Below are 18,045 nucleotides of genomic sequence, written 5' to 3' on the forward strand. Positions count from 1 at the left end.
CAACCAATGCATTTTATATGTCACGCAGGTTGCCTACCTTAAAATATTAATTTGCATAAGATGCACCAAGAGTAGCCAACATAATAAAGTTCACTTTGCGTACTTCTTTCTTACCAGTTTCTTACTGACTTGAATTTTGTAAATATAATAAATGTGAATATTGAAAAAATTAAGTTCTAGTTTCTTTGGTTTTATATATTTAAAGAGAGAGAGAATACTTTTAATTTTTAAACGACTTTGTTTACACGTGAGGTTGGTACTAGCGGGATTAGTAAACAAAATAAATGCGACCAAAGACGAAACGAATACGACAATACGACGAAGAATCGGCAAATTTATTCGTTCTTTGTCTTGCTTATTTTTTCGTTACAAGAGCTTCTTCTCTCACAGCATATTTCCTGATTGAACCTTCTCATCCAGAAATTTCTTTAAGCCATATTCAAATCCCGGTGGCATGGCTGTATCAATTGAAGGTAAAAAATGGGATGCAAAAACTTCTCTATGTAGAAAGTATCACACAAAATGTCAGACAATTTTTATTCAATGAAATTTTTCTTTTTCCTAAAGACGCTTTCTCAAATTTTTTTTATCGTAAATGAAAATGAAGCATAACATAAAATTTTAGTTGTAGTGTTGTGCTGATATGGACCCTTGTGGACATCAAGGAATGGAGGATACAAAGATGGACACTCTGGAATCTGATAAAGAGGTTGAATTCCCACAATCAGATGGAGTGCAGGCTGAAAAAATTGCATCATCCGTTTGTCTTCCCGCCCTGAAGAGAAGTCTTGGAAGTGAGATGGATAGCCTGAAGAACGGCGACAACCCAATCTTCCAGAGCAGGGCTGGATCGAATTCATCAGTCCGCAGCAAGGCTGAAAAGAGCAGGCAGGACTCCCATAGGATTAGGTCCATTCGAGAATCCCTTCAAGGCGTCCCACCTCCACCTTCTATGACCAACCCCAGAATCAGCGTTGAAGAGGCTCTTGAAAGTCTTAAGGACTATTTTGGTAAAATAATTTAAATAACAATAAATTTCAATTGGTTTTTATTTTCTATTAAAATTTTAGATAAATTGTCTTCCAAGTCACCAGAATCTTTGGGGCTTGATACCAGTACAAATTTTGAACAACCTGAAGATTTATACTTGGATATTTAGTAAGTCCATTTTTATTGTAATAAAATGGAAATTTAAAAAAAAAAATCCTGCAGCTACAATGATAACCTGAAATGTGAAACCTTGGACTTCCTGTATGAAAAAGTGCGTCAAAGATACATTATGAACGAGACGTCTGCCTTTGTGACAACGGCATCCAAATTCACAGTCATTGCATCACCCCTTTCCTGTGATTTCCTTGATATGCTGCCTCGATCAATGTCCAGTCCTGCGAGCCCAGCTCCAGACAACTTGTCCGTTGAGTTGGCTCAGCGCAGAAGCAGGGTCCGTGCTAATGTTCAAAAACGAAAATCGCCACGCAAAACGAGCACGTCTATAAAGTAAATTAACTTTTAATATCTAATGCAATAATCTAGAAATTTTATGGATTCCTTCATTAGGAATCCAGGCCTGCATATGAATAGCATGGCAGCTCAAAGGGATGTGTTCTTGATGCGGCAAACCCAGAAAGAGGTTTCGGCGCCAAAGCTTCCAAAAACTACCAACAAGCTGATCACAGTTCCTATGGCCAAGTCCAGCTCAGTGAAAGAGACTTTGCCCAAAAAGACTGAAGAAAAAAACCAAGTGGTTGAAAAGATGACGGAACATCATCTAAGGGTAAAAATTTTTCAATGTGGTAAAATTGAATAATTTAGAGCAAACTTTCAACTCTACAGAAACTCTTGTGGGCAACTGTCCAGTCATTAAAAGCAACCTCTCCTGATCTGATGGAGGATTCAGATTTTTACAAAAAGTGCAAGGCCTCTCTGTACCGCCTGAGTCAAGTTCAATGGGTGAAGCTGCAGAAAACTGAAGTCCAAAGGGAGGAGAAGCCAACAAAAGGTACAAGTGACCGCATGTTGGAACTGACCATGCAGTTGGCGTCCCAGGTGGTTAACTCGATGACGGCAAGTTAATTTTCATTTTAAGATAAAAAGTTACCAGTGTGATAATTAATCAAGCATTTTCAAACCTCACTTCAAGAGTTTAAGAGATCATATTTTTTTTATAGTTTTTTGAATTTAGTGAAATTAAGATTTATTAAAAATACACTCTGTTAAAAGTACATTCAACTTATTGATTGATTTAGAAGATCACAATTAATACTGTTATTTTCAAAAATTTGTACTACAGACAACTCACAGTTTCAAAGTAAAACTGGAACAGAAATCAGGCATTTTGGATACAGCGTGAACAAACTCGACAGTGACAATGGATCCAGTGTGATCCAAATCAACCTCGTTCAAAATCTGTAATTGGTTCAAAAATGTTTTATAAACAGTTGATAATAGATTGGAAAAAGACTTACTATATCCACAATGTGCTCTTTTTCATCTTCAGTCAAAAACTTCCCATTTTCTTTCACATTCCTACCATTTGTTAGCCTGTCGATCAACTCATGCAGATCTTCAATTTCTAAGGCGTTGGAATTGTTGAAATCTAAACGTTTTTTTATGAAATTGGTTTTATTATTACAAGCAAAGTCTGTGTTACCAAAGATTCGAAATGCCCATTTTGCTTTGCTTTCTGTCGGACACGACGGTGACAAGGCAGAAAAGAGATCTAGCATGTCCTCAAATGACACATGTCCGTCATTTTTTGACGAAAATACCTCACACAGTCTATCCACAAAGGGGTTAGCCTACAGTGATAAAATTTTCAGTTTAAAATATGGATCGGTTTTGGTCAAAAGATGGAACCTTAATTTCAGGAAAAGCTTCAAGCATTCGTTCCCAGGTTACTCGGTGCACAACTGTGAATTCCTCTTCCCCTATTAAGTCCTGCATTCTTTTGTGAATCCTAGAATGAACATTAATTAGCTTTATTTGTAGAACACTGATTAAAAATTTATATTCAAAGCTCGCATATTATTGCAATTAAGTTTTAAATACCTTGAAATTTCTTTACGTGATAAATAAGAAAGTTGCAAATAATCATCCATGAGTTCATCAGTCAGTAAGGGGCCCTGGTACACAGATTCAAACGAGTTTGAGTTGCCCATTTCAGAAGGGTGGATTCGGGCCGACGGTGGTTTAGCTTGGCTTGTTGGGCATTACTGCGGGCAACCAGCGTTGCACCAAACTAATATCCTTTTTTTATCTGTAGATAAAGGCGCTGTCACCAACTAGTAAAAGGTGATAAGTCTTATCTGCGGCTTATTTTTTAGTCGCTGGTTAATGCGGAAAACGACGCATTCTTGAAGAAGAACCAATATTTCTATAATTTCCAGTATAATTTAGTTTCGTGCACATGTGTGCTGTGTTGAGGTGACGTGCAGTGTGGTGTACGAAATTAAAACGTCAATATATTGCGGCCAGATTGATTTACGGCATTAGATAAGAAAAGGACACTTGATGCATGCGAGCTTGACTCACGCACATGCAACATTAAAGCTACAATAAATAATTCACCGTGCGCACAGACAAACGCCATGATGCAATTTACTACCGATCTTTTGATATTGATTTGTAAAATTGTATTTTCATGAAAGCTTAAAATAAAAAAGAATTGACTAGTTATAGAAAGGTTGAGAAAAATCTTGCGAAATTATAGTGAAACGGTTTCCAACTTGAGAAGGCTAAGAAAGTCTTACCACGGTCACAACTTTACTTCCGTTTATTTCTCTTTGGGAAAACCAACATAAAACAATGAAATAAAAATTAGTTGCAGCAATATATTTGCAACAAACCCAGTCAATAGAGAACAAAAATTATACCTTTTTTTAAAAGAAAATGAATAAATTGCAGATTTAATTTGATTTACTGACTTCCCTTTCCCCCACTATTATTATTTATTTATTCTTCTCAGTCAATACAAAAATTTTAGATTGAGAAGAAAGGATTTACAACTAATTAAATCTTTGTGTATTAATTAGTGGTTTTCAATTCATTATAAATCAAGAAATAATTATTTTACAAAGTATAGAATTTAAGTGCATTGGTATATTTTAAATTAAATTTCTTAAGGTTTCGCAAATGGTATTAAATGATTTTTATTGACGGAGCATCTATAAGATGCACATAATTATGTTATTTAATTTATAACCGTTTTTAACAATAAATTGATGATAAATAAAACATATATTCCATAAAAATTAAGTTAAATCTATTGACAGAATGCACTGCAAAGACTTTTTCCAACAATTTTTAATAATAAAATAAATTAAAAATAATATCATTCCCTAACACAATGCGTGGGGCACAAAGTGTTGGTAGTAGCTTTTGGTGTATTCAGTCATCAGGTCTGGAGTGCACTCGGGCAGTTCCCCGACACTGACCCCTGGAGACCCAGCGACGTGTACGAAAGCCGGCACCGTTGTCTCCGGCGGCAGGACGGTGTTGTCAGCAATATAGCAGCAGTCCTTCAGGACACACCTTCGTCCGATGATGCAGTTCTTGCCGATGTACACGTAGTTGCCGATCACAGCAGCGTTCACCACCGCACCCTCGCCAAAGAAGACGTGGTCGCCGATCTGCAGGGGGAAGAAGGCGACGCCCTTGCTGAACTTCTTGAACGGCGGCCGCAGGACGACGCCTTTGCTGATGATGCAGTACCTGCCGGAGCGCACGTTGGCCAGGTCGCCCCTGATGATGGCGTCCTGCTGCACGATTGTCTTGCCGTGCAGAATGATGTTCTGCGAGCCGCAGAGGACCGTGTGTCTGCACACCTTGTTGCCGGACGCCGTCTCAACGTAGTCGCCCTTGGTGTAATAAACGTTCTCCAGCTCCATGATGTTGTCCTAGAAAAAGCTCACAGTCATCAGCAAATTTAAAGACAAATTTGGATTTTGGATGACTTTCTTATGAGCTGCTCTCTTTTTGTTTTTATATTATTTTGCCTTTCTTGGTACGTGGGCGTGTCAGATTGCAGCGGGGTGTTTTTTTTTAAAAAAACATCTGCCAATGTTGCAAACTTATCAAAAATTAACGTATGTATGAGTAATGTGCTCTCGGAACAGTTACTAAAAACAATTAAATAAATTTATTTGAAATAATTTACATTTTTTTTAGAATAAAAAAAAATATTTTAAAATTGAATATTTTCATCAAAACAAGCATCAAAGAAATTTTTTGTTATGTTGTTACACTGTTTTAATTTGCACCAATTTGTTTTGGTTTTGATTGGATAATAATGCGAGATTCGAGATTTGCGAGAAGAAAAAGTTATAAAGAAAAGTCTAAGCAGCAAACAAAGTCGGTCAAGTGAGTCAAGTGGACTGAAGCGAGTGAATTATATGCATCGCTATCAGTTTGATGTGTGAAAGTTGAACTTGTTACAATTATTTCGCTTCTCTTCTTCAACGTTCAGCTGATTATGCCAAGCTCTCGCGGAATTCGCATCTGCAGTTCCGTCGGTCAATCGTCGTGCATAATTTTTTAGTCCGAAACTTTCCTTTAAAATTTCCACAATAGGAAAGCCAGAGAGAAAAATGTCCTTTTTGAGAGGCTCGGCCAACCACGTTTGGTGCACCACCAGCGTATTAGGCAAGGGGGCCACGGGCGCCGTTTTTCAGGGTGTCAACAAGAACAATGGAGAGCCCGTGGCCGTCAAAACGTTCAACCAGTTGAGCCACATGAGACCTGTGGACGTGCAGATGCGCGAGTTCGAGGTCCTCAAGAAAGTCAAGCATGAAAACATAGTCAAACTTCTGGCCATTGAGGAGGAGCAGGGAGGTCGTGGCAAGGTTATTGTCATGGAGCTCTGCACTGGTGGCAGCCTCTTCAACATCCTCGACGACCCAGAGAACACGTACGGCCTGCAGGAGGACGAGTTCCTCTTGGTCTTGGAGCACCTGACGGCTGGCATTAAGCACCTTAGAGACAACAACCTGGTGCACCGTGACCTCAAACCGGGGAACATCATGAAGTTTTTGGCTGACGATGGCTCGGTGATTTACAAACTGACCGACTTTGGTGCCGCAAGAGAACTGGAGGAGGGACAGCATTTTGTGTCCTTGTACGGCACTGAGGAGTACCTGCACCCAGACATGTATGAGAGAGCTGTCCTCCGGAAACCGACAAGCCGACCCTTTTCGGCAACTGTTGATCTGTGGTCGATTGGTGTCACTTTGTACCATGTCTCAACAGGGTCACTTCCATTTAGGTATGGAATTATAATTATATAATTTTAATATTTAAATTTGTTACGTAAAAGTTGTAAATTTAATTTAATTTTCTATTATTTTAATTAAAGGCCTTTTGGAGGAAGGAAGAATAAGGAGACAATGTTCTTCATCACAACTAAAAAAGCGTCTGGTGTCATTTCTGGTTATCAAACAGCAGAAGACGCTCCGATTAACTGGTCAAGAGAACTGCCAGCATCCTGTCAACTGAGCCAAGGACTACGGGCCCTAGTGACGCCTCTTCTCGCCGGACTGCTCGAAACGGAGCCTATGAAAATTTGGACATTTGACCAATTTTTCTCCTGCGTGACTCAAATCAGTCAAGCCAAACGTGCGCAGATGTGGGCTTGGCATGTACATTCCTGTCAATTGCTGCGAATTTATCCCTTGGTGAAAGTAAGCAGGATAAAATGAGATTTTACTTGTAATTCAACATATTTTTTCTTCAATAGGAGTGCACTTTTGAGTTTCTCGGAACGGAAATTGAAAAGCAGTCGGCCATTTTGCCACAACACCAGATTTTGCTCTTGAACAACATGCAAGTGAAAGCGGAAAACTGGCCAGTCAAAACATCCAGAGAAAAGCCACTGATTCTTTTTCACCGAGAAAACAACAACGTATCTGTGGTTGACGCAGGAGAGGTAACTTGTCTAGTTAAAATTAAAATTATTTTGTAATATTTTATTATCGAGGTTCCGAAATTTCCCTCGTTTCAAATGCCTGTGAATTTGGAGGCGGACGCGACCGTTTCCAAGAGTTGCTGCGCCATTGGTTACTGCGTTAAGCGTCAGACTGAGCACATTGCCCGTGCGTCAATACTTTCAAATGATGCCACAAAAGGCCTTTCAAAACTAATTGCAAGAGAAGCAAGCGACGTCGACTCTTTGAAAGAGCAAACTTTGCATTTAGCCTCTGTGATAGAAGGCCGTGCCCAGGCCATACTAAAGTAAATAATTTTTTTATAAAAAATGTTTGTGCTAAATTTAATTTTCAGGACTCAAGAAATCATTTCCAAATTGAACCCTGCCTTGAGAGACAATTTGAATGAGGAGCTGCGCAGAAAGTTGGTTGATGTCTCACGACTGCACTTGGAACTGGAAAAGCTGACTCCGGCAACCAAACAGCTAAGTAGCAAAGACTTGAGAAAGGAGTGGCTCGATTCCAGTGAAGGATTGGGAGGTAAAGTTATATAAAATTAAAAATAATTTAATATTCATATAAATAAATTCTAGTCGAAAGGTCCAATTCCGAGCTGAGCAAAATCAATTCTTTGGTCACACGATTGAAGGAAAGCTGGCAACACTTGCTGCGAGACAGGTCGACGCGCGACCCTTCGTACAATGATGAGCAATTCCATCTTTTAGAGAGAATCAAAGCAACTGAGACGGCAAAGAAAATTGTCAACATGCTGACCACCCAAACTCTACCCTTTGCTGCTGCATTGGCCGATTGTCTATCAGACTGGTACAAATTGGCCCAAACTTCCTTTCTGCAGGTAAATTTGTGAGCAAAATACAAGTTTTGTAAGCTAATCAAATCATTTAGGTTGAAATCCTGAAACGGGATGTTCTCTATTATCAAGGCCAATTGGAAAAATTCCAAGAGAGCTATGAGATTGTCGAAGAGCTTTACCTGTCTAACACTGAAGCGCAGCTCAGTACCAGTGGCAAGAACTCTCTTTCAGAGAGGAAGTCTGTGTCCCCGACCTCTAACCACTCTCCGAGCCCAGCTCTGAGCATTTCCCCTGTACCCCAGTCGTCGAGTAAGGTCTCCTGCCGGAAGAGTCTAGCCGATGTCCTCGCCATACAGGAAGAGATCAAGCAGATTGCTAAGGAAAATTCCGATTTGATAAACCAATTCCAAAGCATTACGCTTTCTTTTTCCAATGGAGGAAACTCTTTACAAAGTTGACGATCCGTGAGCCCGTCTTTTAGTTCTTAATATTTACGACTGGCAATTTACATATCTAGAAATTTAAAAAAATGGCAAAGGTTAGTGTATCAAATCAGTAAGCCCCCGCTCTTGCAAATCATATCAGTGCTTCTGTTTTTCTAACAAGCATTTTATCCAAGATATTCCAATAAATGTTATTTTAAATATCAGTTATAGTTGCAAGTCAACTTCATTTCTTTAAGTGTTTCTGGGTTGGTCTCCTGTAAAGCAGCATAGAACTTTATTTAGTATTACTTATATTGTTTTATATTTATATACTATTCTTTCCCTGTGTTATTATTATTGTCTCAAAAATTTATGATCCGACAATAATCCTAGTACCACGAAACAATTTGCACTGTGATTTTAGCAATAAATTATTTTTAATCGATAATTGCATTTTTTTTTTTTTTTTTTTTTTTTTTTTATAAAAAAGCAACTGTTAGGTTTTAAGAATTGTACATAACTTTTATCAACTTAAATTGTTGTAATAATGCTTAAATAATTTGCTTGATACTGATGCAAAGTAAAAGGCCATCACATTAATCCTCAATTCCAAATGCTTCTAGCACGAGGAATGTCCGTTGAACGGTAAATTTGGTGGTGGCGGAGGAGGAACATACCAAGTTGAGGAATGCTCCCTTTCAGACTCCTCACTCCAGTTTATTGAGTGGTTCAGCCAGTTGCAGAAAATGTTCACAGCGTTGACGGTGAACTTGCTGCACCTCTGTAGGCTCACAGCTCTCAGAGGAGACTTCGACTTCATCAACGCTTCCAAACTTGCGTCTGTCAACAAATCACACCCCTGCAAAAATATTAACATTGGCTAGTTAATGACAAAAGACTTCCGTTACTTACTGTAACATTGATTTCACGCAAGCGGTGAAGATGACTTAGGTAGTTTATTCCCAGATCGGTCACTTTGCCACACTCTTGAATGTTAAGTTCCTCTAAACTTGGACAGTACATGACAAGGAGTTGCAAACTGGCGTCCGTAATCTGTAAAAAATTTAGTTATATATTTTGTTTTTTAATGTATTCAGGCCCTACCTGACAATTCCTTTCCAAATTAAGGTACTTCAGCTGGTTAAATTTGAAAACATTTCTTATGCTAAGGTCCGTTACCCGGCTGCAGTTGGACAAATCCAATGAAGATAGGGCTATGAAGTTTCAAAAATTTAATTGGAAAAGTTCTCAACAACATTTTTTAAATAAACCTACATTTAAGCTTGCTTATTCCCAAAATGTTTTGCCCCTCCTGTTGCATCATTTTCTTGAATGGGGTCATTTGTTCCGCAATCTCCATTTTTCGTTTGGCTTCAAAGACAATCTGCCTCTCAGCTTTGCTGCCGAGAGAAAATCCGCTTGCCTGAGATGCATCAAGCATCGTCGGTGAGTATGCCGGAAAATCATAATCAGGTACATCAGTGAGACCAGTAAGACCAACATCAGATACCTATGGACAATTGTATATTAATAAAAAAATTCATGTTTCATAATTCATCTTACAAAAGGACAATTTGATAAATTGAGTCGTTTGATGGTGGTATGTTGGTTGCAAATTACAGCCACCGCAGCGTCAATTAAAGGGACCATGCAGCACGCCAGTTCCAAAGTAATTAAAGGAGGCGCTTGCTTCAATATTTTCAGTAAACTGTCACTGTCTAAAAGAGCGAGTCTGTTCAGGAAGAGGTGCTTCAGCTTCTTCATTCCAGTCACAGCCTAAAAATTTGAAAACGAAACAATTTATATAAAATTCGAAAAAAACATTTTTACCTCTAGTATTGCAGGTCCAGTGATTTTTTCAATGTTCGACACATTAAGATAGTTCAGGTTTTGGAGATTTTTCAGCTCCAGGACTGTTGAGTTCTCCAAATTTTTGCATCCATTCAAATTTAGCCTTCTGAGTTGTGTCAGTCGACCAAGGTGTTTCATGTCTTCGTTCGAAACAAAGCAACACTCGGACATGTCCACGTCTTGGAGGCTCTGACTGAACGAGTTGGCAATAATTTCAACCCCTTTGACAAGTTGAAAGCAATTTCTCAGATTCATGACGCGAACCGAGTCTAATTTCTCGCACAGCGCGTTGAGATTATCGAAAGCAAGGGAAGTGACACCCAGTCCGAGACTAGTCACTTTCCGGACAGCAAGGACGTTCAGGACATTTTCGAAGGTGAAGACGTTTGTGGCAACGTCCAAAGGAAACTGGCCGTCTGCAAAACAGGAGTTCATTAAAAGTTTTTTTGACTCAGGGTAGAAGCGTCCATAGACGGCCGAGCTGCAGGTAATGTTGCAGCCGAGGAGGACCACGGTCTGCAAATTTGGGGCCACTGAGATGAACCGGTTGAAGATGCTGTCCGAGATGTACCTGGTGTTGGTCAGCTCAAGTTCGGTCAGGTGCGCCATTCGCAGACTGTCATGGCCTTCGAGCACCTTGCCGGACATGTAGAGCTCATTGCAGCCACTGATGTGCAGGTGCCGCAACCTTGGACAGAGGAACAGGATGTCGTTGAAGGCTTTCTCGCTGATTTCACAGTTCTGCAGAGACAAACTGCGGACGTTGGGGCCAAAGCGAGGCCAAAAGTGGCGCATCTCACCCGTGGTTTTCACCTCGACTTCTCGAAAGCAGAAATTTTGAAAGGGTGGAGGCTCGGAGAAGGGGTCGACCTCAAAGGTCTCGGGGTGGATGACTGCCTCCGGACAGAGGTCTTTGATGGCCCTGCTGCTGTGGATGAAGACCACCTCGTTGGTGTGCAGGTGCCGACTCTTGCTCGCCTCGTACCACTGTCTGCAGGTCATCGAGGCGCTGATTCGGTCTCCCAGGGGCAGGAAGTCCATTATGTAAGAAATAACTTCTGTCGGCATCTCGTTGCCCGTCAACCCTGCCATCGTGTCCCTTGTTTTTTGATCAACTGCTCTTGAAAGAGTAAGTGCTGAGAACCATGAGGGTGTTTTTATCTTTCTGAAATGTAAGAAAGAAAAATTTTATAAGAGATAATTATGTAAGACAGTTTTATCTAACAACAGCAGTCTCTCAAAAAGCATTTTTCCTTTATCAGTCAGCCAAAACTTTTTACACTTTAAAAGCCAAAAGAGGATCGAAGGTCTTCTCGTTATTTTTTGCTGCTAAATTATTAGATTAGGCTGAGTTTTGCAACGATGGATAATATTGTGCCAAGCGAAACACTTACGGAAATTGCAGAAAATTGTACTCTCAAGCAATTTTCATGTTTTGCTTGTCAATCATATGATTTTGTTTTTTGTTTTGAAGGTCGGTCACTGCCCGCTGCGTTTCAATGGTGGGGGAAGAGTGGGGGTGCCCAAGTAGGGGATGTTTTTTTAGAGATACAAGAACGCCCACCTCACGTGCAACAGGTTGTGGAAAAGTAAGCAAAAATTCTGCGGTGTGGAAGTTGAATTCTGAAATTAATAGTTCTCTTTCTCTGAGAGTAGCAGGATAGGAGGAGAACGCTGAGAAGTCACGTGCGCTCCTCTCTGTCGCCTCTTTCTACGCTTCATTGGCAACTGGTGCTCTTTCCTCCAAGGCTACAGCAGCGTTTATTTGTCGGCTTTTGTCCACAAGCGTCTCTGACGAAATTTTCAGGTATACAAATTTGTGTGCGAATTGTCCTATTGAAAGTACAAGTAATCATGGAATTGATGATTCAGACTTACAAGCAACTTTTCTTTCAATATTTTATAATAAAAAAATTGGCTTTATATTCGAGATTTGAGATGGTAAAATTCATAGTTATTTAACCGTCTGGAATTTATTTCGCTGGCCAATTCGTAATTTGCTTGGATAGAGCATAGGAGTCAATTGAGAAGGCCTATAGAGCCGCTCAGAATTTGATTATATAACAATTTTGCATATTTATTTATATTCTTTTAATATGCACCAATATGCACTCTCTCTGCTGTTTGGTTTAGAGGAGACGATTGGCAAACTGAAAAAAGATGAAAAAATATAATTAATTATACATATTTATTCTAAGCGTTTCACAGTTTTATGTTAAAACTTTTCAAAATTATTAAAATCTTCTTTTTTAATTTAAAACCTCCAAGTAAATTTTTTGTGATTTAAATTTAAATATTAAATAGTTAATGTTATTTGATAATTAAATAAAAGTATGAAAATAGCTATTTTATTCAGCATTATGGTGTGTTAGATTTTATTTGAAAAATTTACATACATGAAATTTCAAATCATTCTCTTTCAATGTAATAATAATATCCAAACAGCTGAGGAGAATTAAATCAATTTTAATCCTAGTAAAACATGTATTAATACAGCCAGTAATAATTATAAATGCTAAAACAGGCTGTTCAGCAAAGCGCATTAAGCCCCATTTGCGCTCAAAAGGGTCAAAAGAGCTGCAGCAGAGGTCAAATTGATCAACAAGCTAAATGTCAATACTCTCTAATCACTTGAGATACAAACTGTTTTTATCTTTATGTTGACAGGTCACGCTTGATTCACTGCAGTTGAGTGCAAGAAACAGTCATGGCTCAATCGGGGCAGCTAGGTAAAAATTTTAGTGAAAATGTCATGGAATTTTTTAAAATTCCAAATTCCGCAGCCATTCTCAGCGTGTCTGACAAGTGCGGCCTTGTTACTTTTGCTACGAAGCTGCAGGCGCTGGGACTAAAACTGGTGGCCTCTGGAGGAACGGCCAAAGAGTTGAGCGCGGCCGGTTTGGCCGTCACTGAAGTGGCCGCCATCACTGGAGCAAGCGAGATGCTCGGGGGTCGGGTCAAAACCCTCCACCCTGCCGTCCATGGAGGTAATGAATGAACAATTGTTTCCGTCAATTAAATGAAAATTAACTTATTATTTGAACAAAAAATTTAAAAATGATGTAATTCAGGAATCCTGGCTCGCACCATCCCGTCCGATCTGGAGGACTTAGCCAAGAACAACATTGAGTTGGTCCGGGTGGTTGCCTGCAACTTGTACCCCTTCACTCAAACTGTGGCCAAGCCGGACATCACCATTCCCGATGCTGTGGAGAACATTGACATTGGCGGAGTCACTCTCTTGCGCGCGGCCGCTAAAAACCATGACAGAGTTACCGTCGTGTGCGACTCCGACGACTACGACAAAATCGTCACAGAGATGGAGAAAAGCGCCAGCAAGGACACCTCTCTGGAAACAAGGTGGATAATTTTTTTACTTAACTTAATTATTTATACAACTTTACACTAATTTAAAAATTAATATGCAAAATCTAGGCGCTCGTTGGCCCTCAAAGCCTTTACTCACACCGCTGACTATGACGTGGCCATCTCCGACTTTTTCCGTCGTCAGAGTTTCTCTGCTGATGGACCCAGCCAGATAACTCTGCGCTATGGAATGAATCCCCACCAGAAACCGGCTCAGCTCTTCACCACTGGCCCAAAACTACCTCTCTCAGGTTAGCATTAAATTTCCTGCTTTTAATAAAAATTATTAATTACAATTTAATTTAGTTGTAAACGGGTCGCCTGGCTACATCAACTTGTGTGACGCCCTGAATGCCTGGCAGCTTGTGCGCGAGCTGGATGCGTCCCTGGATTTGCCGGCCGCCACTTCCTTCAAGCATGTCAGCCCTGCTGGAGCAGCTGTAGCTGTTCCTCTTTCTCTTGAGCAGGTTTGTTCTCTTTTTCCATAAAGTTTAGTAAAAAAATGAGATTTGTACAGGCCAAGCTTTGCCAAGTGGACGACATTTTGGATTCACTGACTCCTCTTGCAACTGCCTATGCCAGGGCTAGAGGTGCTGACCGTATGTCCTCCTTTGGTGATTTTGTGGCCCTCTCGAGACCGTGCGACCTTCCGACTGCAAAGATCATCTCCAGAGAGGTTTTAGTTCAACGTTTTGAAATTTTCTAAATTCAAATGTTGGAATTTAGGTTTCAGATGGAATCATTGCTCCTGGCTACCTTCCTGAAGCTTTGGAAGTCCTGAAGAAGAAAAAGGGCGGCAGCTACTGCGTCCTCCAGATCGACCCCACTTACGAGCCAGCTCTCATCGAACGCAAGGTTCTGTTCGGTCTGACCTTGGAGCAGAGACGCAACGATGCGGTGATTGACAAGAATCTCTTTGTGAACATTGTCAGCAAAAAGAAGGATGTAAGTTTTAGCAATAAATTTTGCTCTTCTTTTTTTATTGTAAAAATCAATAGCTGCCTGCTGAAGCAATTAGGGATCTCACCGTTGCTCTGATTGCTTTGAAATATACCCAGTCCAACTCTGTCTGCTTTGCCAAGGACGGTCAAGTCATTGGTGTTGGCGCCGGTCAGCAGTCCAGAATTCACTGCACCAGACTTGCTGCTGAGAAAGCCGACAACTGGTAAATTTTAAAATTCCCTGGAAAAGTTTTTTGTAAAATTTGTCATTTAGGTGGCTTCGTCTTCACCCTAAGGTACAGGGCTTGAAATTTAAGCCTGGAACAAAGCGAGCTGAAATTGCGAATGCCATCGACAACTATGTTGGTGCCACTGCTGATAAGGGCTGGGTTTCTTTCATTGACGGGCCAGCTCCTGAAGACCTTTCTGCTGAGGAGAGGAAGAAGTGGGCTGCTTCTCTCACTGGAGTCAGCCTTGGATCTGATGCTTTCTTTCCTTTCTCTGATAACATTAATCGTGCCAAACTGGTAAATTATTTTATTCTATTTCTTTATTTTATTACTTTATTTTTGTAATACTTGTGAGTAAATATTTTTTTTTTTTTGTTATTTTAGAGCGGCACCTCATACATTGCAAGCCCCTCTGGATCCAATAATGATGATGCTGTCATTGCTGCTTGTGATTCTCAGGACATCACTCTGGTCCACACCAATCTGCGCCTGTTCCATCATTAATCAATGGAAAAGCCTTGATCGTGCCATATCAATAACTTGCCAGTAAAATGCTCAAAATCAAATGGTGGAGGTTTTTTCAAATGAGATGTCATTATTTTGAAATCATTTTGGCCAGTGCCAGCCAGTGTAATCTCAATAAATTTTGTATTCAGGTTTTCATATTGCAACCATAAATTCAAGTAGTGTTTTGTTAGAATTTTTTGAAAATTTCCTCACAAGCAAAAATTTTGGAGACTTACCCTTGAAATTAAAAATCAAAAAGTGTAATTTTAAACTTTGCATTAAAATTTATTAGAGCTGCTTCTGTAGTAGTAGCAAAACCAAAGCAAAAGCACTAATTTCCCCAGGTGAACTGTCGTAAGGAGCGCCTGCAAGTTTTGCAGTTATGCAGCCAGCAGTACAAAGAAGTGAACGGCAAACAGGGCCGCCCACTGCAGGAAAGATGCGAAATTTTGTATTTAATTTCAATTATTTAAAAATTTATATTTTTAAAATTTCTATTTAATTTTTATGATTTTTTTCATCACATTTTATTCAGTTGAAAGCATAAATATTAAAATATGTTTTGTAAAAAAAAAAAAATGCTTATGTTGGTCAGAATGTTGTCTGCTATCAAACAGCTGCTGGCGCGCGAAGTTGTTTGTGTTTTTTGGTCCAGCAGTTATCATATTTTCTAATTTTCTGGCGTGTGTCGGCCAAAATATTCGAGAAAGGCATAGTGTATTAAATTACTATCAAGTAAATTGTCGCATTGAACCATGAAATACTCGCCGTCCTACGAGCCAAACTACTTTTCTCTCGAAGACATCGTAGCCACCAATGCAACAGTGCCTTGTAAAGTGGAGATCAAAATTCCAGGCTTAGGTACGATCTTGTTTGTTATTGGATTTACCACGGGTTTAATCATTTTATTTTTATCTCAAATCACAGGAGAAATGGACCGAGGGTCTCAGTCAGAGCATCTCGAACCTGGCCGGAGACTTGAGTTACCGATTTGGATGGCGTTCAATTTATCAAAACGACACCTTGTCAAACCAGATTTTGGCAAGGCCTACTCACAATCGGCTAGGTAAAATCTTAAAATTTTACATTAATAAGGGGACTAATTTTTAATTATTCACAAAGGGAAATTTTAAAAGCGGAGCCAGCCGTGGTCGATCTTTTGAAACAAGAAGCCTACTTCTACGAAACTGGAATTCACGTTGCTTCACTGATAGAAGGAGAGGAAGCTGCAAATCTAAGAAAAATTCTGCAAAACGTAATTTGAACTTGAATGAAAATTGTTTAATTTGACTAATATAACTTGCAATCCACAGACGTTCCAGATTCGCAGCAAGGAAATCATCAGCTTGTCACAGGCGGAAATTTCAAAAGACGTCATCAGCAGAGAGCAGTTGCTGAGCAAAGAAGAAAAGGCTGTGATGCTGGATGGCAGGGCGAGGTGGCTCGAGGTGGAAAACTGGCTTTCAGGTAAGCTCAGTAGTGCTGAGTTGGCTGCCGTGTCTGTTTCAAATTATCTCAAGAGGAAACGGCCGAGGGAAGACTCGGATTGAAATTTGCGCTCCTCTTAAAACCTGATACTCAAGCAACTTCGATTAAATTAGCATTGCTTAAGATTTTCTTTTATAAGGTTGAAGTCAATTTAATACATATTTAAGATGCCATTTTTTAATTAAAAATTAAAAACACAAAAGTGCTTATTTTCCTATTTTGAAGTTGAAATTGTAAATTATATTAATCTAAATAAAGACTTATTATCAACACTTATCAAGTGAAATGAAAATTTCAAAGTTTGCCCACATCCTTATGGTCTTTCAGTCAGATTTTTTAGACAGATTTAGTTAACGATGAATTGAAACACATGTAATTTTTATGTATTGCTACTGGGACAGGTATTTATTTTGATGTTGGGAATTACAAAAATAATTTAAGCGTGTTGTCAGTTGGTTTTGTACGCCAGGGTCGTCAGTCGTTTAACGGTAGTAGTAGGAGTAAGGGTAGGCTCCGTAGGCGTAGGCAGCGGGGGCAGCAGCATAGCCGTAGGTGGAGGCGTATCCGGTGTAAGCGGGGACGGCGGCGGCGGCGGCATAAGGGACGGCAGCGGAGTAGGCAGAGTAGGCGTAGGGGGCAGCAACGTAGACCTGTTCGGATCCCTTGAGGTCCTTCTCAGCAGGGGCGGCGAAGGCGGCAACGGCCAGGCAGAGGAGAGCAACCTGCGATTGAAAAAGAACAAATAGTGTTAAAAAAAATCAATTTTTTTAAATCAATTTAAATTTGAAGTGGAATAATTTATAAATTTCTTCTAACTTATAAAAATGGAACAAAATTTTCAAGAACAATCTTGAGAATATTGAATAACTATTTAATGAAATAATTTTAAATTCAGACTAATTTACTATTTCAGTACAAAAGAAAAGTTGAAAAGAATCTAAAAAGCAAAATTTGGAAGGTGTACTCACGATGAACTTCATGGTGATTGAGTGCTTGGTTGCTTGGAGATGCAAACAGTGCCTTTCTGTGGTGGACGCGGCGCTTTTATACCCCTTGGAGAGCCTTGACGCCTCGCGAGATGGGCCTTTTTTCTGCACTGCGGCGATGCCCCCCACGCACCTGCTCCTCCCTGCTTTTGCTTGGCCGGTGCACGCTTGAATTGATCCTCGGGGGACCACGCCTCGAGAAGTCCTTCAACTTGCAGCCGCCGCAGAACATCCTCAAATTCGGCTCAGCTTTTATTAGAGCGGCCGTCCGGCGAAAACGCTTTTCGTACGAAATTACATATTGTTTGTTGCTATGCCGCGCCTGGCTGAGAGAAAGATTGCTTCGTGCCACTGCCGGTCATTGGACCTGCAAAAAATCATAGGAGAATTAGAAGGAGGCTCGACCAAAGGCTCGACCGTGCGTTTGTGCGGTCTGAATGGATCGACAAAGAATTGGCATTTGCTTTACACAAAATTTAATTTAAAATAATTTAATTTCTTTCTAAGCAATATTTCCAAT

At 40.0% G+C, this 18,045-nt stretch overlaps 7 protein-coding genes across 10 annotated transcripts; 4 read left to right on the plus strand and 3 right to left on the minus strand.

The window, feature by feature from the left end:
* Positions 1 to 271: 271 nt before the first annotated feature.
* Positions 272 to 3,012, plus strand: LOC132197495 (uncharacterized). Its single transcript, XM_059620821.1, has 7 exons — positions 272 to 473; positions 626 to 1,010; positions 1,071 to 1,158; positions 1,213 to 1,497; positions 1,558 to 1,774; positions 1,834 to 2,064; positions 2,291 to 3,012. The coding sequence occupies exons 2-7, from the start codon at positions 644 to 646 to the stop codon at positions 2,348 to 2,350; spliced, it is 1,248 nt and encodes a 415-aa protein (XP_059476804.1). The 5' UTR covers positions 272 to 473; positions 626 to 643; the 3' UTR covers positions 2,351 to 3,012.
* On the minus strand, positions 1,239 to 3,942 carry LOC132197497 (calcium and integrin-binding protein 1-like). The gene is made up of 4 exons (XM_059620824.1): positions 3,049 to 3,942; positions 2,857 to 2,956; positions 2,651 to 2,798; positions 1,239 to 2,596 (listed from the first exon to the last, which is right to left on the minus strand). Exons 1-4 carry the CDS (start codon positions 3,156 to 3,158, stop codon positions 2,418 to 2,420), a joined length of 537 nt encoding a protein of 178 aa, XP_059476807.1. The 5' UTR covers positions 3,159 to 3,942; the 3' UTR covers positions 1,239 to 2,417.
* Positions 3,943 to 4,118: 176 nt separating this feature from the next.
* LOC132197496 (dynactin subunit 5) lies at positions 4,119 to 5,033 on the minus strand. The gene is made up of 2 exons (XM_059620823.1): positions 4,953 to 5,033; positions 4,119 to 4,895 (listed from the first exon to the last, which is right to left on the minus strand). The coding sequence occupies exon 2, from the start codon at positions 4,884 to 4,886 to the stop codon at positions 4,338 to 4,340; it is 549 nt and encodes a 182-aa protein (XP_059476806.1). The 5' UTR covers positions 4,887 to 4,895; positions 4,953 to 5,033; the 3' UTR covers positions 4,119 to 4,337.
* A 233-nt stretch (positions 5,034 to 5,266) lies between these two features.
* On the plus strand, positions 5,267 to 8,604 carry LOC132198379 (serine/threonine-protein kinase TBK1). The gene is made up of 7 exons (XM_059622385.1): positions 5,267 to 6,259; positions 6,350 to 6,674; positions 6,731 to 6,919; positions 6,971 to 7,224; positions 7,273 to 7,457; positions 7,511 to 7,773; positions 7,824 to 8,604. The coding sequence occupies exons 1-7, from the start codon at positions 5,586 to 5,588 to the stop codon at positions 8,187 to 8,189; spliced, it is 2,256 nt and encodes a 751-aa protein (XP_059478368.1). The 5' UTR covers positions 5,267 to 5,585; the 3' UTR covers positions 8,190 to 8,604.
* Positions 8,605 to 8,652: 48 nt separating this feature from the next.
* On the minus strand, positions 8,653 to 11,519 carry LOC132198380 (uncharacterized). 3 transcript variants are annotated; one of them, XM_059622388.1, is made up of 7 exons: positions 11,402 to 11,519; positions 9,987 to 11,172; positions 9,720 to 9,932; positions 9,432 to 9,666; positions 9,261 to 9,370; positions 9,069 to 9,209; positions 8,653 to 9,015 (listed from the first exon to the last, which is right to left on the minus strand). In XM_059622388.1, the coding sequence occupies exons 2-7, from the start codon at positions 11,097 to 11,099 to the stop codon at positions 8,776 to 8,778; spliced, it is 2,052 nt and encodes a 683-aa protein (XP_059478371.1). In that variant the 5' UTR covers positions 11,100 to 11,172; positions 11,402 to 11,519; the 3' UTR covers positions 8,653 to 8,775. The 3 variants fall into 3 exon arrangements, with proteins under 3 accessions (XP_059478371.1, XP_059478369.1, XP_059478370.1); XM_059622386.1 differs by lacking the exon at positions 11,402 to 11,519 and adding an exon at positions 11,233 to 11,362; XM_059622387.1 differs by lacking the exon at positions 11,402 to 11,519 and adding an exon at positions 11,236 to 11,340.
* Positions 11,501 to 15,222, plus strand: LOC132198381 (bifunctional purine biosynthesis protein ATIC). Of its 2 annotated transcripts, XM_059622389.1 has the most exons (12): positions 11,501 to 11,596; positions 11,664 to 11,814; positions 12,675 to 12,736; positions 12,791 to 12,994; positions 13,079 to 13,367; positions 13,443 to 13,624; positions 13,680 to 13,840; positions 13,891 to 14,049; positions 14,100 to 14,318; positions 14,372 to 14,538; positions 14,589 to 14,841; positions 14,929 to 15,222. In XM_059622389.1, the coding sequence occupies exons 3-12, from the start codon at positions 12,715 to 12,717 to the stop codon at positions 15,046 to 15,048; spliced, it is 1,776 nt and encodes a 591-aa protein (XP_059478372.1). In that variant the 5' UTR covers positions 11,501 to 11,596; positions 11,664 to 11,814; positions 12,675 to 12,714; the 3' UTR covers positions 15,049 to 15,222. The 2 variants fall into 2 exon arrangements, with proteins under 2 accessions (XP_059478372.1, XP_059478373.1); XM_059622390.1 differs by lacking the exon at positions 11,501 to 11,596 and having other exon boundaries at positions 11,634 to 11,814.
* A 432-nt stretch (positions 15,223 to 15,654) lies between these two features.
* LOC132198382 (DNA replication complex GINS protein PSF3) lies at positions 15,655 to 16,819 on the plus strand. Its single transcript, XM_059622392.1, has 4 exons — positions 15,655 to 15,912; positions 15,979 to 16,117; positions 16,174 to 16,306; positions 16,365 to 16,819. The coding sequence occupies exons 1-4, from the start codon at positions 15,807 to 15,809 to the stop codon at positions 16,599 to 16,601; spliced, it is 615 nt and encodes a 204-aa protein (XP_059478375.1). The 5' UTR covers positions 15,655 to 15,806; the 3' UTR covers positions 16,602 to 16,819.
* Positions 16,820 to 18,045: the final 1,226 nt, after the last annotated feature.

This window comes from Neocloeon triangulifer, unplaced genomic scaffold, assembly GCF_031216515.1.
Source record: "Neocloeon triangulifer isolate White Clay Creek 2 clone unplaced genomic scaffold, ASM3121651v1 ptg000012l, whole genome shotgun sequence".
Lineage (NCBI taxonomy): Eukaryota > Metazoa > Arthropoda > Insecta > Ephemeroptera > Baetidae > Neocloeon > Neocloeon triangulifer.

Bases quoted from the DNA above. Each gene is read 5' to 3' on its own strand.
- LOC132197496 (XM_059620823.1), bottom strand. From the start codon at position 4,886: ATGGAGCTGGAGAACGTTTATTACACCAAGGGCGACTACGTTGAGACG.
- LOC132198380 (XM_059622386.1), bottom strand. From the start codon at position 11,255: ATGCTTTTTGAGAGACTGCTGTT. The intron at 9,667-9,719 runs GTAAGATGAATT...AATTGTCCATAG, and splicing joins ATTTATCAAATTGTCCTTTT to GTATCTGATGTTGGTCTTAC. The intron at 9,210-9,260 runs GTAGGGCCTGAA...AATTTTTTACAG, and splicing joins ATTTGGAAAGGAATTGTCAG to ATTACGGACGCCAGTTTGCA.
- LOC132197495 (XM_059620821.1), top strand. From the start codon at position 644: ATGGACCCTTGTGGACATCAAGGAATGGAGGATACAAAGATGGACACT. The intron at 1,011-1,070 runs GTAAAATAATTT...TTAAAATTTTAG, and splicing joins AAGTCTTAAGGACTATTTTG to ATAAATTGTCTTCCAAGTCA. The intron at 1,159-1,212 runs GTAAGTCCATTT...AAAATCCTGCAG, and splicing joins GATTTATACTTGGATATTTA to CTACAATGATAACCTGAAAT.
- LOC132197497 (XM_059620824.1), bottom strand. From the start codon at position 3,158: ATGGGCAACTCAAACTCGTTTGAATCTGTGTACCAGGGCCCCTTACTG. The intron at 2,957-3,048 runs GTATTTAAAACT...TGTTCATTCTAG, and splicing joins TCACGTAAAGAAATTTCAAG to GATTCACAAAAGAATGCAGG. The intron at 2,597-2,650 runs GTAACACAGACT...AAAAACGTTTAG, and splicing joins ATGGGCATTTCGAATCTTTG to ATTTCAACAATTCCAACGCC.
- LOC132198379 (XM_059622385.1), top strand. From the start codon at position 5,586: ATGTCCTTTTTGAGAGGCTCGGCCAACCACGTTTGGTGCACCACCAGC. The intron at 6,920-6,970 runs GTAACTTGTCTA...TTTATTATCGAG, and splicing joins CTGTGGTTGACGCAGGAGAG to GTTCCGAAATTTCCCTCGTT. The intron at 7,458-7,510 runs GTAAAGTTATAT...AATAAATTCTAG, and splicing joins TTCCAGTGAAGGATTGGGAG to TCGAAAGGTCCAATTCCGAG.
- LOC132198382 (XM_059622392.1), top strand. From the start codon at position 15,807: ATGAAATACTCGCCGTCCTACGAGCCAAACTACTTTTCTCTCGAAGAC. The intron at 16,118-16,173 runs GTAAAATCTTAA...TTATTCACAAAG, and splicing joins GCCTACTCACAATCGGCTAG to GGAAATTTTAAAAGCGGAGC. The intron at 16,307-16,364 runs GTAATTTGAACT...TGCAATCCACAG, and splicing joins TAAGAAAAATTCTGCAAAAC to ACGTTCCAGATTCGCAGCAA.
- LOC132198381 (XM_059622389.1), top strand. From the start codon at position 12,715: ATGGCTCAATCGGGGCAGCTAG. The intron at 12,995-13,078 runs GTAATGAATGAA...GATGTAATTCAG, and splicing joins CCACCCTGCCGTCCATGGAG to GAATCCTGGCTCGCACCATC. The intron at 13,368-13,442 runs GTGGATAATTTT...TGCAAAATCTAG, and splicing joins GACACCTCTCTGGAAACAAG to GCGCTCGTTGGCCCTCAAAG.